General features: G+C 42.9%; 1 protein-coding gene across 3 annotated transcripts in view; it reads left to right on the top strand.

Annotated features, from left to right (window-relative positions):
• Nucleotides 1–14,484, top strand: part of SNX27 (sorting nexin 27) — a 169,357-nt gene that overhangs the window by 112,785 nt on the left and 42,088 nt on the right. For all 3 annotated transcript variants that reach the window (XM_085638951.1, XM_085638952.1, XM_085638953.1), the window contains exons 5-6: nucleotides 12,853–12,957; nucleotides 14,007–14,085. In XM_085638951.1, the coding sequence (XP_085495077.1) occupies nucleotides 12,853–12,957; nucleotides 14,007–14,085 (184 nt within the window). The remainder of the gene's footprint in view (nucleotides 1–12,852; nucleotides 12,958–14,006; nucleotides 14,086–14,484) is intronic.

Raw genomic sequence — 14,484 nt, 5'->3', positions numbered from 1 at the left:
AAGCTACTAGCTCTGTTGTGATTTCCCATACATTTCTGCTTAAAGGAAGGGGGCTTGTCTCAGCCTCACTCTAGCCCTCATTGGTTAATGTTTTTCCTTTAGTAAAGGAGTTTCCCTCCTGTTTTCAGCAATGGCCTTTAACTCTGTTTTATTACCTCTTCTGTTTTTATCAGATCAGGGCGCACCTCCAATCAGTTGGGCGGATTGCATACACATTTTTGATAATTAAATTGTAGCCCTGGATGGTGTCAAGGTTAGAGCTGAGAACAACAAGCATTGGCATAGGCAATAGGTCTCGCTTTTGGCACCTTATAAGTATTTAGTTATGCAGCACAATATCCTTGGTGCAACATCAACTGTTGCATGGCTAAACACTTATAAGGTCCCAAAAGCGAGACCTATTGGCTATGCCAATGTTTGTAACTTAAATGTTGCTCTATTTCTGATTTGGTTTGGGCTTTTTATTGTGTTGCATTTAGACTTTTACTCTTTTGGTACTGCATAAAGACTTTGCACATCACCCGAAGTCTGCCCGAAGTCTGCCCGGAGGCATATGTACCTGGGGATTAATTCAACTTTATGACAAAGGGTTGGGATTATTCTTCGAGGTTGGTAGTCCCCACGCGGCCAATAATCAATTTCTTTCAATGTGTTTTCTAGCTGTCTCCATCCTATTCTTCCGCCTCCCCACCACTGCGCTCAGTGTTCTCTCGCCCATGTGCTTTTTCCAACCCAGCTACCGATTGCTTTCTGGGATGTGTGCTCCTCTTCCCTCTCAAACTCCAATTTGCTCTGAGTTGTGTACTTCCAGCTCCCCCCGTGTTTTTCCCCCCCATCTGCACCCTCTGTGTTGCTTGCCCACCGTCTGACCTCCATGTTGCTCCGTCCACTGGTTATAAAAAAAACAAAAGACACTTTTGTGCTTTTTAATTTTTTTTATTTATTTACCAATTTAAATTGGATTGATAAATAAAAAAAGAACACCTGTCATTTTATCTCATGGATGCTCGCACAAGGATGTGATGGATGAAGCACAAACTTTTCAGACACTCACACCCAGTCACAGATTTGGCTTGAATCTATCGTTCTTTAGCTCAATTCGCCACCCCAGTTCAGACCCAGCCATATGCAAATCAGTCTTGACACTGTTCCTCATTGGAACAGTCCAGCGCAAACTGCCAAGCCAGGTCTTCATTGAATGGGAAACAAGCATCCTGGGGCCGGTTTCGGGGGTAACACCCCTCCGCCAGGCTAGCTTGAATCCAGTGGCAAAGTGAGCATGGATGCTGAACAGCAGCACTAAAAATCATTGGTAGAGACTGTGGTAAATAATTTAATTACCGGTACTTAATTTGATGCGGAAAATCTATAATAATAGCTCAGTAAAATAAGAGACAGAATCCGTGGTATTAGAGGTTCGGAACGGGCTTTATTCCAAAATCAATTCGAATTGAGGACTCCATATTCCATCACCACGAAGGTTCAGGAAGTGAAGGACCATACTTTATTGACAGATAATCATATTTATAGAAGGGGCATTATAGTGAAACAGATGCAGGAGGCGTAACAGTTGATAACAGAGATAAAATCATACATGCGTAACTAAAATGGGTGTAACTAGGCGTAACAAAAGAACGTCATTTAGCTATGATGTCACAAATGGGTGGTTCCATGAAAGAATTTCGCAATGTCAGCAGAAATACCCGGCAGAGATGCGCGCGCAGCAGCATGACGTGTGATTGACGTGCAACTAGGGGGTGAAGGGGACTTGACATTTAGCTCTACATGTGGAGACAGAAGTCTGGGGTTATGTCAACCTAATCCCAAATCATATCTAACATCCTATGTTTAAAGAACTATGTTATCCAAAAAGAGAGGTCTCTTAGAATAGAATCTTATTCTATACTGACTATACTGACTGTTAGTGCGTGTACAAGCGTCTAAGTGTCTACACTAGATGCGAGGGCAGAAATCTTCCATAGTAACAGGGCTATGAATTACTTGCATAAAGACAGAGAAGCCGGGCCCTTTGCTCGGTAGCTAAAAGAATGTTTACTTAAACTACTAGACAGGAATGCATTGGATGGGGAGCGGAGCAGATAATCTCGAAGGTGAAATACAGTTTTTGGCAAGCAGACAGGTTGAGTCAGGCACCGTTAGCCGCGCAGGGAGTAGGACAAAGTTCATGGATACAGATGCGAGCTCAGACTGGAGCTTTCAGAGGCAGAAGGCAGGAAAAGGCTTAATGGCAGAATCAGGGCCTACTCGCCTGGACTGTAAAATGGCATAAATGAACCATATAAAGCCGGTGGCCTTTCATACTTAGGAATAGAATATCCGGCCCATTCATGGCGGATCTGAAAGAGGACATGTTGACGGTGGACGCACATGTGTTTGCGTCTTCATAACTGGAACTGGAGGAAACATACATGTACTTGTGATTTATACATGAAACCGTTGGGGTCCAAGATAGGGGACATAACTGATCATAAAAATCCGTATTTCCACATTCCCTCCTTGTCCCCTACTTGCCCTTAAGAGATATCAATCTTCATCAATCCGTTGATCTGTTCATATAGCATCATTTGTTCTTCTTTCTTCTTCCGGGATGAATGAAATCTTGGTGGTGGAATACACGATGTGGCACACAGACCACAAATCGCTGGTCCACATTGTAGGCATAAGCAGCAACTGAATAATATGAGAAAGCCAATACCTAGGAAGGATAGGACCCTCCATCCCCAGGCTGACAATACACCCCAAAACCAACCGGACCAAGTCCAGGTGCCTGGATTCTGGTGTATCTGGCTTACAATCTTATGAAGGCGAGTTATGGCTTTATATACAGATGGCGAATTTTCTGGTATGAAAATGCAACAACTTGATCCGATGACCCTACAAGCTCCGCCCCTATCGGCCAGGATGACGTCAAGGACAAGACGATTTTGAAGCACAACAATCCGCATAGCAGACTGCTCTTCTGTTAAATTGCCTAAGGCGGAAATAGTTTCGTTCACTACTGCTTCAAGGGTTCTGGTTAATCTACGTATCAGTTTACTATTGGTAACTGTACCTATATAAGGAAAAAGACCTTTATTGAAATCTGTGTATTTTTCCCATGCTGTTTCAGTGTAGTCGACTATTGGGAGATCTCTCTGCTGTCTATTGTGTACTAAATGAGTATTTCTATGATAATCAGGAGGAGCTAGGAAAACAGGTGGCAAAAGGAATCCGATGTAGCAGGTACCATCCCAATCTAGAGGCAGACGTATATATGCAGTCTGACCACATACAAAGTAGGAATGGCGAGAAGCTCTAAATGTAGACTTGCCTTGATCACGGAATTCTATTACAGTGGTGCACTTACTATGGCCCATATGTATGGAACCATTCTTTCTTACACATAATTCACCTTTAACTGGAAATACTGACATAGCGGGCAAAATTGGTGCAGCTTCGGATTCGACATTCAGGATCATGAGATTAAGCGTAAAATTACCTAATCCATATACTTCATTTTCTAGATCAGTTCCTGTTCTTTTGGGAAGTCCCTCCTTGTTAGGGTAGCAGACTTTAAGCAAAACTAAGTTCAGGTTTCCCCATACCCAGTTGTCTTGATAAACTGCGGAATTCGAATCTAGGGAATTAATTAAACTAAACCATGCTCCACAGGAGCCATTGTGTGTGAACGGATATGGAAAGAGAGGCAGAATTCCCTTATAGTTCTGATAGGGAGGGAGTCGGCCACATATCCAACAATTTGTAGCATTGCTAGCCTGATAGGAATGATGTAACATACTAATAAAAGTGTTATTGCGCAGCGCAAATCTATAGGACAACTCATGCGGGGGTAATTCACTAAAAGAATGTTCAGCAGTAACATTGTAAACATGTTTAGAAATAGGATAATATATGTGCAACAATATACTTGCAGCGATTATTAAAAGACTTAAGAAAAACAAAATTAATAACGTCACTGTGCAATGACTACGCAGTGATTTACAGTACGCATGTTGTTTCAATTGCATCTTTCGGTTTCTTTCTCTATTCAGGTCTAGGGGATACATGTCAGAGACAAATTCGACCGATTCACCTTGGAGAGGACTTAAACAATCAAATTGTCTGACTTGTTAGACCGTAGTTTTAGTTTATATAGTTCCTTGTCACTCAGTTCAACCAAAGGAAGCTTTGAGTCAATCGGTGAAGACACGTGAGGTGTGTTGTTTACATCGGACGGTAGTCCATGAAATTTCTTGATATGACTTGAATGTATCCAGCCTTTGCGACCTTCGATTTTCACGGCTGTCCTCGTGGTGAGCAGTACGAGTTGAGGCGATTTCCACCTAGGATCCAGCTGAGTCTTTCGGTCAAAATTCCTCACTAACACCAGGTCCCCGGGAACTACGTCATGGGGTTTCACCTCGGTGTTGTCGGGAAAGGCTGCAGCTACCTGTGAACGACAAGATTGTAGTGCAGACATCAAGGAAGCCAAGTAATCTGTCAGCATATTACAGTCAACATCAGTTATTTTGCGTGGTATAGGCGTCCCCCACATATTTGGTGGTCTACCGAAGATCACCTCATAAGGGGATAGCCCTGTTCGAGAGTGCGCTACCATTCTCATGTAAAAGAGTGCAACTGGTAAGGCTACTACCCAGTCGACACCTTTCTCTCTACATATTTTGGACAATCTAATTTTCAGAGTTTGATTATGTCGTTCCACGAGACCTGCTGCCTCGGGGTGTCGGACACAGTGAAATCTCCATTGATAGCCTAACAAAAGTGAAACGTGTTTCATTAGTTCGGATGAGAACGGCTGGCCGTTATCTGAGTAGACAACACGTGGTAAACCGTACCGTGGGAAGAATTCTCGAACCAACTGTTTGGCAGTAGTCGGGGCAGTGTAATCTGAAACCGGGTATGCTTCTGTCCAACGGGAAAGAGCACAGACAACTACAAGAACATATTTGAATCCTCGACATCGTTCCATCTGGATATAATCCATCTGGAGGACTTCAAAAGGGTGCTCAGGAGGCTGAAATCCACCCTGTTCTACGGGGATGCTTTTACCTGGGTTAAACTGACAACAGATCATACAGGTACGAACTTTTTGTTTAGCTGCTGCTCGTAAATGTTTGTTAAACCAAATGTGTTGAATGCTGTCTAGCATAGCTTTTTCTCCTAGGTGTGCTGGACTATGTATTGTATTAATGATAACTTGAACCATAGAATCAGGAAGGAACCATACAGATTTTTCCTTCGTCATCCATCCTTGATCCGTTTGGATCCCTCCTAATTCAGTCCATTTCTTTATTTCATCTGGTGTAGCATGTGTCTGTATGTCAATTACGTCAAGAGCGGGATCCTTCACCATCATGCAATGTGTTGGTGTCGGAACTATTGTCTTTGTCATGTCAGATGTGTGAGTTTGAGCAGTCTGTTTAGCTGTTCTGTCAGCTAGGTCATTGCCTTGGGAAATGATATCAGTAACTTTCGTATGAGCTTTACATTTCATAATTGATATTGCAGTGGGTAGATGTATTGCATCTAATAAGGCATGAATGAGGGGTCCGTGCTGAATGTGAGCACCGTGAGAAGTTAAATAACCTCTCTCTCGCCACAGCACGCCGAAGTCATGTACAACTCCGAATGCATAACGTGAATCAGTGTATATGTTGACTTTTTTATTCGTAGCTTGAATACAGGCTTGTGTCAGAGCGATGAGCTCTGCTGCTTGAGCGGACAAGGTATTTATGCAATTTGTTTCAATAACTTCAGTGTCTGTTGTGACTGCATACGCGGCCACTAGCTCTCCTGTACTTGTTCTCATACATGAACCATCTACATACAACGTCAGGTCTGGGTCTGACAATGGGACGTCTGTCAAGTCTTGTCTAGGTTTCGTCGTGATAGTAATAACTTCAATACAATCATGTGCTAGTGGGTCTGTTCCGTTTACTGGTAACAGTGTGGCAGGATTCAATGTACTACAACGTCTGATTTCTATGTGTGGCTGAAACAATGTTAATTCGTAACCGGTGAGTCTTGCTATAGTCAAGTGTTGTGTTTGCGTTCGGTTCAAGAGAACCTCTACTGCGTGTGGTACTTGTACTGTCAATGGATGTCCTAACACTATGGCATCGCTTTGTCTGATTGCTAAAGCTGTTGCTGCCACTGATTTCAGGCACGCAGGCAGAGCCTGAGCTACGGGATCTAACGTACTAGAGAAATAAGCACATGGTTTGTGTGATCCTGCTTGTTCCTGAGTGAGTACTGACAAGGCAGTACCTTCGCGTTCTGTAACAAAGAGTGTAAACTGTTTATTGTAACATGGTGTTGCTAAAACAGGTGCTTGACATAAAGCTTTCTTTAGGCTTTCAAAAGCTTGTGTATGTTCCTGAGTCCAAGGGAGGACAGTCGATGTGGCTGCCTCCTGTGTTGTCAACTGAATGAGTGGTTTTGCTAGAAATGCATACTGAGGGATCCACTGCCTACAATATGAAGTGAGGCCTATAAAAGCCCGCACCTCCTTTTGTGTCTTGGGTATTGGCATGTTAGCAATTAACTGGATGCGATCTGGTGTAAGCTGCCTTCCCTCCTTGGACAGCGAGTGCCCAAGGTAAACAACTCGCTGGACACAGAATTGCAGCTTAGAAGGGGACACCTTGTGCCCCTTTTCGGCCAAAAATAGTAAAACAGTCAGTGAGGCTTTTTCACATTCAGGTTCGCTTCTAGCGGTGAACAGCAGATCATCGACATATTGAAGCAGGGCAGTGTTGACTGGCATGTGGATACTGTCAAGTTCTCGTTTCAGTGCTTGGCTATAGATGCTGGGGCTTTCAGTGAATCCTTGAGGTGCGCGTGTGAATTTAAAGCTTCGTCCATTTAAACTAAATCCGAACAAGTATTGGCTTTCCGGATCTATTGGGACGCTGAAAAAGGCATTCTTGAGATCAATTACAGTAACGAATGTTGCTTCGGAATCAATGGCTGTCAGTAATGAAGAAATGTCTGGGACTACGGGGTATTGTGGTACAATACATTTATTTAATTCGCGCAGATCAATAACCAATCGATATACTGGCGGGGCTTTTGGATCAGTTCGTTTAAGAATCGGAATTATCGGGGAATTACAGACATTGGAGTCGGTTTCCACAACCACTCCTTGGGTAATAAGCTCGTCAATGATTTGCAGTAAAGCCACTATAGCATCTGGGGGTAACTTGTATTGTCGCACTCGTGGTAGTACTACTCCTGTCTTTAGTGTGACTCGATATGGTGTAATGTTCATGCAACCAACATCTGTAGGGCCTTGTGCCCATAAATGTGTGGGTAAAGTCTGCAGTCGGTGATCCATGTCTCGGGACACGTAGTGCCCTTTGAAATCACGTAAAAACAATCTTACTCCTTCCGGAGAACAACATATTATAGCTCCTAGAGCTTTCAATGTTTTTATACCTAACAAGTTTTCTGGACATGATTTAGTAAGCAATAAATCTGTAGTTCGTGTCAAGGGACCAATCGTAAGTGGAAGAGGCTGTGATACTTCGTTAATGATAGGTTTTCCTGAAAAGCCAAGGGAAATATTCTGTGAGCCTGAGAGGGGTGCCCCTGGAACTTCACTACGTTTTATGGTTGTTCGGCTTGCCCCTGTATCAAGTAAAAATTTTCTATCTTGGCCTAATAGTTCACTGTGTACATAAGGTCCTTCTTGATCTACAGGGACCTCGATAAGGGGTAAGCCAACTTCCCTCTCTAGGCTGTTTCATGAGTATCGTTGATAATCAGGATAGTCATACTGTGCGGTCTGGTACATCTGTTGTGTCGTTTGTGTGGCAGCAATAGGCTGCGGTGGTGGAACTGGCATAGATTGTTGCGGAGCTGGCATGGACTGTGCATGCTGCGGGGCTCCTTGTTGGTTCTGATCCTGTCTAAGTGGCCGTGGTCTTTCTTTTGTATTACCTATGGCGATATTATGTTTTAAAACTGGACAATCGTGTACATAATGACCTGGCTGTTTACAATAGTTGCATGTCCCTTTTACAGGACCTGCTGAAACACTGGACTGTGTCATACCCTTTTTATGACCGTCAGCTGGAACTGTCTGGGAAACTAGCATTTTCATTTTCGTGTCTTTCATGCGTCTTTGTTCATGTTCTTGTTCCTCTCTAATTCTATTGTGATGGTACTGTAGCATTTGTAACATTTGTGACGGAGTGTTACCTTGCCAGGTACTCTCGAATTTCAATACTCTATTCTTAACTTGGGGCAAGGAATTTTCAACTAATTTTGTCACAAACAGATGTGGATACGATTCGCTACTTGCTTTTATTCCACTATTTATACCAAAACATTTTTCGAATCGGGCATAGAAATCACTAGTGTCTTCATCTTGCTTTTGTTTACAGGCTGAGATTGCACCCCAGTCTTCCTTTTTCGTAGTTAATAAACTTGCCAGTACCTGTACTAGTAAACCTGGTAGTGTTTTGGTCTTGTCCCCAAGCCCTGAACCTGGACCTCGAGCTTTTTCTTCGTTTTCTAATGCTGTCCAATCTATCTTTTGGTCTCCCACCTCCCAATCCTTTTCCTTGAGTTTTTCGTAAATGCCCGCAGGCATTAATACCTTCAATATTTTCATAATGTCGGGATAGGTATACTCTCCCATGAGCAACATGTCTTTAATTTCACGGTGGAAACCCGCTGGGTCTTTGTCATGACTGGGTACCACTTTCTTCATTTCTAATAGTTCTATTTTAGATATGGGTGTGTATACAAACACACGTTTAAACTGATTGTCATCACCTTTTATCGGGTGCACTTCGCGTAAGGGATTCTGTCTATCCATGTAATACGTCGTTCTTTCTTTTATGGGCAGTGAGACATGTTCGGGACATACAAAAAGAAAGTACTGTTTTCTGGATTCCAGTATTTCTCTAATTAACTCAGTACCTGAACCTCTCCATTTATTCGTGAGTAATTCAGTCAATATATCAGGTAGGGGACCAGGATCAGAGTGTTGGCTTTTATATAATATAAGGAGTTGTTGAATCATATAGATACCAGCTAAACGCTGTTCATCTGGGGTGAGGTTCAAAAACGTATGTGCGAGTGTATCATCACTATATTTTCCGGGACTGTCAACCCAGTGAATGGCTGACCTGGCTAATTCTTGTTCGTCCATAGAATCGAGTATATGATAACCCCTTCGTTCTCTGAGTAATTTGTCAGCGGCTTGGAACGAATGTTCGGGGGACCTTATATTTATTATAGGTGTTTGGAAATTTCTGCTATTATCTGGACGTATCGGACGTATCGGATCAGTAAAGCATCTAGTATTATTGCAAGATCTTCCTCTACCTACATAGGCCATTGTTTCTAACTGTCCTGTGGGCAGTTCTAATTCTTCCTCCTCTTCAGTTTGTTCAGGCTGGTCTACTGCTAATCTTTCTTCGTGTATTCGTTCTACTTCTTTGCGGATCTTTCGGCACATAGCTATTATACTTAATCGTTTATCATGTCTCCCCTCTGATATATTCCGACTCCATGTGGTAAGAATTTGCATTTCTTCCGGATTTACCCCTGGTCGGTCTTGATTTCTGATCACACAATTTATGAGGAAACGTAACAGTTCCCCCTGTATCTCCACTTTCTGGTATTCCATGGCTTTATTAATACTCTCAGAATCTCGCCCTGACTGGACAAAGTGATATATATTTTCTAAATGTGTAGTCATTCCTGGTAGCCTCCCTAAATATATTGCAGCTCGTCGGATACGTAATGATGCCAGCAGCATTTCGTCCTCTTTGCCGGGCACAGGGTCATATCTACAATCTATTAGAAGTTCCTTAAGCATGTCGGGAGTTACTAGTTTGGGCGTACGTTGGTGGGCTAATTCTTGAAAGGAAAGTTTATTTACTCTGGGTGGCGTGGAAAAAATGTTTGCTGTACCTCCCGTAGCACCACCTGGGGTGCTGGGTATGAAAGGATTCGTTGAACGTGCTATAGCAACCATAGGTGTGGGTACAGCTGTAGGAACAGATGTGCTTGCCGGAACTTGTGTCGGAGTTTGTTGTTGCGGAGGTACAGACAGAGGGTCTTGGCGTTGAACCCCCTCGGCAGGCGTTCTATGTGGTGCAGTATTAGCATACTCGGGAGCTGCGTCGTCTAAATAAGAAGAAAGGAAAACATCTTCTGCGGTTCTGGGATGCCCTTTGGGATGAGCTTTTATCGGAAACAATGGGGGTGGCAAGTCTTTTGGTATCTCCGGAGTAGCCTTAGGTAACCCTTCGGCCAGAAGAGGATACATACCATTCATAAGGGCATTTCTTTGTCTGTCTATTTGTTCTGACTTTACTCGAGTACCTTCTTCAATTAATAGATTTTCTCGAACTTTATTTGAATTCTCCTTACTTTTCTCTTCCTGTCTGAGCGCTTTTTCTGTACGTCTATATGATTCTTTACGCCATAATTCAATGGCATCTTTCTGTGACTGTCTAGCTTTCTTTTTCCATAATTCTTCCTCTACTTTCATGATGCAATCTGCATCCCAGGTCCCAGCTGCGGGCCACCTCTGACTTTCTGGTAATTCCTTGGTGTAGTCTACCCATAAATCAAGAAATAATATGGCGTCTAGGCCATGTTTATGATACATAAAGTACCCTGGAGTGTCCCTAGGAGGAATGGGAACAGCTTCTTCGAGTACCCCTTTTCTAGTTTTTATCTGTCTTAATTTCGAAAAGAGCGGCATATTGAGAACTGATCGGATACCTAATTTTGAACACGTTTAATACAACAAAACACAATAATGAACAGTCATTCACACCACAATATGCAGAACGTATTTAAAACATTTTAACATTTAACATTTAATAAACAACAATGATGGCTATTTAGGGAATTAGTCACTAAGCATAATACTCGGCACTAACTAGGTAATTCTGAATTTATATACTAGACATACTTGATATACTGCTAAACAGTACAGATACACTGCTGAAACAGTGCAGACCGGATTTGTGTACCCAAACCCGTCTTGACCGGCACAACCTATGTGCACGTCAGAACGCCTCCCCGACAATGGTACTCACCGGGTAGCTCGGAACGGAAGGCCTCGGAACTGAACTGAACTGGACTTGAACCGGACTGGACTCGACTCGAAACTTCGGAACCTCGGAAACTGGTGGGCCTCTGTATACCTCGGATCTTGCTCTCTCAGCTAGGCTCTGGTCGGGATACTTCGCACTTCTCACCGCCTCGTCTGGGTGTTGATCGCAGCCTCAGTTACCCCCGCTCGGCAGGAGGGAGATACAGGAAATCCTGTGGGTACGCGTTGTTGTCCGTCCAGCTGTGGCAAGAGACCGGGCCTGCAACGCACCTCCGGCGCGTGAGATGAGAAAGTGTCCCTGTTCGGGCGCCATATATGTGGTAAATAATTTAATTACCGGTACTTAATTTGATGCGGAAAATCTATAATAATAGCTCAGTAAAATAAGAGACAGAATCCGTGGTATTAGAGGTTCGGAACGGGCTTTATTCCAAAATCAATTCGAATTGAGGACTCCATATTCCATCACCACGAAGGTTCAGGAAGTGAAGGACCATACTTTATTGACAGATAATCATATTTATAGAAGGGGCATTATAGTGAAACAGATGCAGGAGGCGTAACAGTTGATAACAGAGATAAAATCATACATGCGTAACTAAAATGGGTGTAACTAGGCGTAACAAAAGAACGTCATTTAGCTATGATGTCACAAATGGGTGGTTCCATGAAAGAATTTCGCAATGTCAGCAGAAATACCCGGCAGAGATGCGCGCGCAGCAGCATGACGTGTGATTGACGTGCAACTAGGGGGTGAAGGGGACTTGACATTTAGCTCTACATGTGGAGACAGAAGTCTGGGGTTATGTCAACCTAATCCCAAATCATATCTAACATCCTATGTTTAAAGAACTATGTTATCCAAAAAGAGAGGTCTCTTAGAATAGAATCTTATTCTATACTGACTATACTGACTGTTAGTGCGTGTACAAGCGTCTAAGTGTCTACACTAGATGCGAGGGCAGAAATCTTCCATAGTAACAGGGCTATGAATTACTTGCATAAAGACAGAGAAGCCGGGCCCTTTGCTCGGTAGCTGGAAGAATGTTTACTTAAACTACTAGACAGGAATGCATTGGATGGGGAGCGGAGCAGATAATCTCGAAGGTGAAATACAGTTTTTGGCAAGCAGACAGGTTGAGTCAGGCACCGTTAGCCGCGCAGGGAGTAGGACAAAGTTCATGGATACAGATGCGAGCTCAGACTGGAGCTTTCAGAGGCAGAAGGCAGGAAAAGGCTTAATGGCAGAATCGGGGCCTACTCGCCTGGACTGTAAAATGGCATAAATGAACCATATAAAGCCGGTGGCCTTTCATACTTAGGAATAGAATATCCGGCCCATTCATGGCGGATCTGAAAGAGGACATGTTGACGGTGGACGCACATGTGTTTGCGTCTTCATAACTGGAACTGGAGGAAACATACATGTACTTGTGATTTATACATGAAACCGTTGGGGTCCAAGATAGGGGACATAACTGATCATAAAAATCCGTATTTCCACAAGACAATGGGTCCCAAAGGCAAGACCTGATGGCTATTCCAGTGCTTGTTTTATCTTCATGCTTCGATACTGCAAGATTCTCTCCTATTAGAAACTTATAAACCTGTACACTTTCCTTTACCGCTCAATTATGCTATTCTCTATATTCTCTACCTCTGCTTATTTTTTCCCAGAATTTCAGGACAGTAACAGTTAACAAATAATTGCCTTTTTGTAGGTTTTACATTGCCTTTGCTTTTTCTAGAATTACAATGGCGTCTCCGATGTGGAGTTGAGGGTAGCATTACCGGACAAAACAACGGTGACTGTGCGGGTGAAGAAGAACAGCACGACTGACCAGGTCTACCAGGTAATGTGAGTGTCTGTGAATGAACTCTCGCTATTACTGTAAGCCATCACTATCCCAGATCTGTCTTAGTAAACAAGGTGTGCAGCTCTTCTGTTTAAAACCCAAAGAGAAAGGAACCTTCCACCCCTGCTTCATCTTTTTGTGGGTAGTTCATTTTAAAATGAATCCACCTCATGACCCAAAATGTCGATTTTTAAATACGGACTATCAACAGTTGCATTCTGTGTCAAATCCAGTAAAGCAACTCTTTGAAGGGATTCCCAGTATTCTTTTCTCATATGTTCCTCTTTTAAAGCGATGCTTTTCTTCCTTGGCCCATATACATGAGGCTTCGAGCCAGAGCTTGTTCAGTGTTTTATTACTTTTTCTACTGTGCATATGGTATATTTTGTGAAATACTGTTTGCATAAGAAGGGTGCTGTTGACCACATTTGGATAACAAGAGTCGATGAAGAGGACCTAAAGCAGTTTCTTGTTTTCGGTCAAAGGTTCTGAAGCCGGTCAGTTGTCATTAACTAGTATAGGAAAATGAATTGAGTTGACTGTAGGCCAAATCGTATCCATAATTGGCCCAGAATTGTGCGAGTCATGACAGATTTTCATGATTTCTACATATAATGAATTACTTAAAATGGTACTAATCTGGATCCATTTTGAAAGTGGAATTTGTGAAAACATGTAATGAAGTCTTATATGCTGGACCATTGTTGTGTACCCCTGTTGTAGGCCAAGGTTGCTTGGGGTGGTTTAACATTGCCTGATAGCATCACAGTGCATTTTAATCTTTACTTCACCATTCCTCCTTTCTAATCCTGCACTAAGGGGTTGTTGGCAGTATTAATAAAACTAAGTTCAAAACCTTCAGCTTTCATTTGAATCAACTGCCAGAGCGTCAAACCCCTCTTCTTTCCCACCCTAGCAGAATTATTCAATGCACGCAACATTGCTAAATAACACAAACATTCAGTGACTTGCATCCATAATCCAAGCTTCTATTAAACCCTTGTTTTCCCTCCTTGTCCACTAATTGATTTTCTATTTCCCTGCAGGCTGTGGCAGCCAAGATTGGAATGGACGGAATCACATCACATTACTTTGCTTTGTTTGAGGTGATCAACCATTCTTTCGGTGAGTCTTCAAGCAAATTGGAAGAACTAGCGACCTCTTGTGCTTCTGAAAGTCTTGTACTTTGTTCGTTAACATTTTTGTGCCAGTGTTACTAGGTCCACGTAAAATTAAACCTGAGCAGCTTTCATTGGAGCGTTTTTTGCTGGCTCAACCTGGCTCAACAGCAGTGGGACATCACTGTGCTTGGTATATGTCCACTTGCTTTTCACATACTTTCAGTGTGCGAAGAGATCCGAGCATGTTTTCAGAACACATAATAAAGTTAAAGTACTGTGGAAACTGGGGTGGCAGTGCTATAATACCAAAGGAGTATCATGGCTCTGGTGCAGATTTTTCAGTCTGTGATGCAGTATCTGCCCTGGATGCCTCCAACCTTCTAAGAGGCATCCCTTTCACACA

This window comes from Triturus cristatus, chromosome 12 (assembly GCF_964204655.1).
Source record: "Triturus cristatus chromosome 12, aTriCri1.1, whole genome shotgun sequence".
Taxonomy (NCBI): Eukaryota; Metazoa; Chordata; class Amphibia; order Caudata; family Salamandridae; genus Triturus; species Triturus cristatus.
Note: the sequence above shows the minus strand (reverse complement) of the source record. Positions and strands in the feature narration are given on the sequence as shown.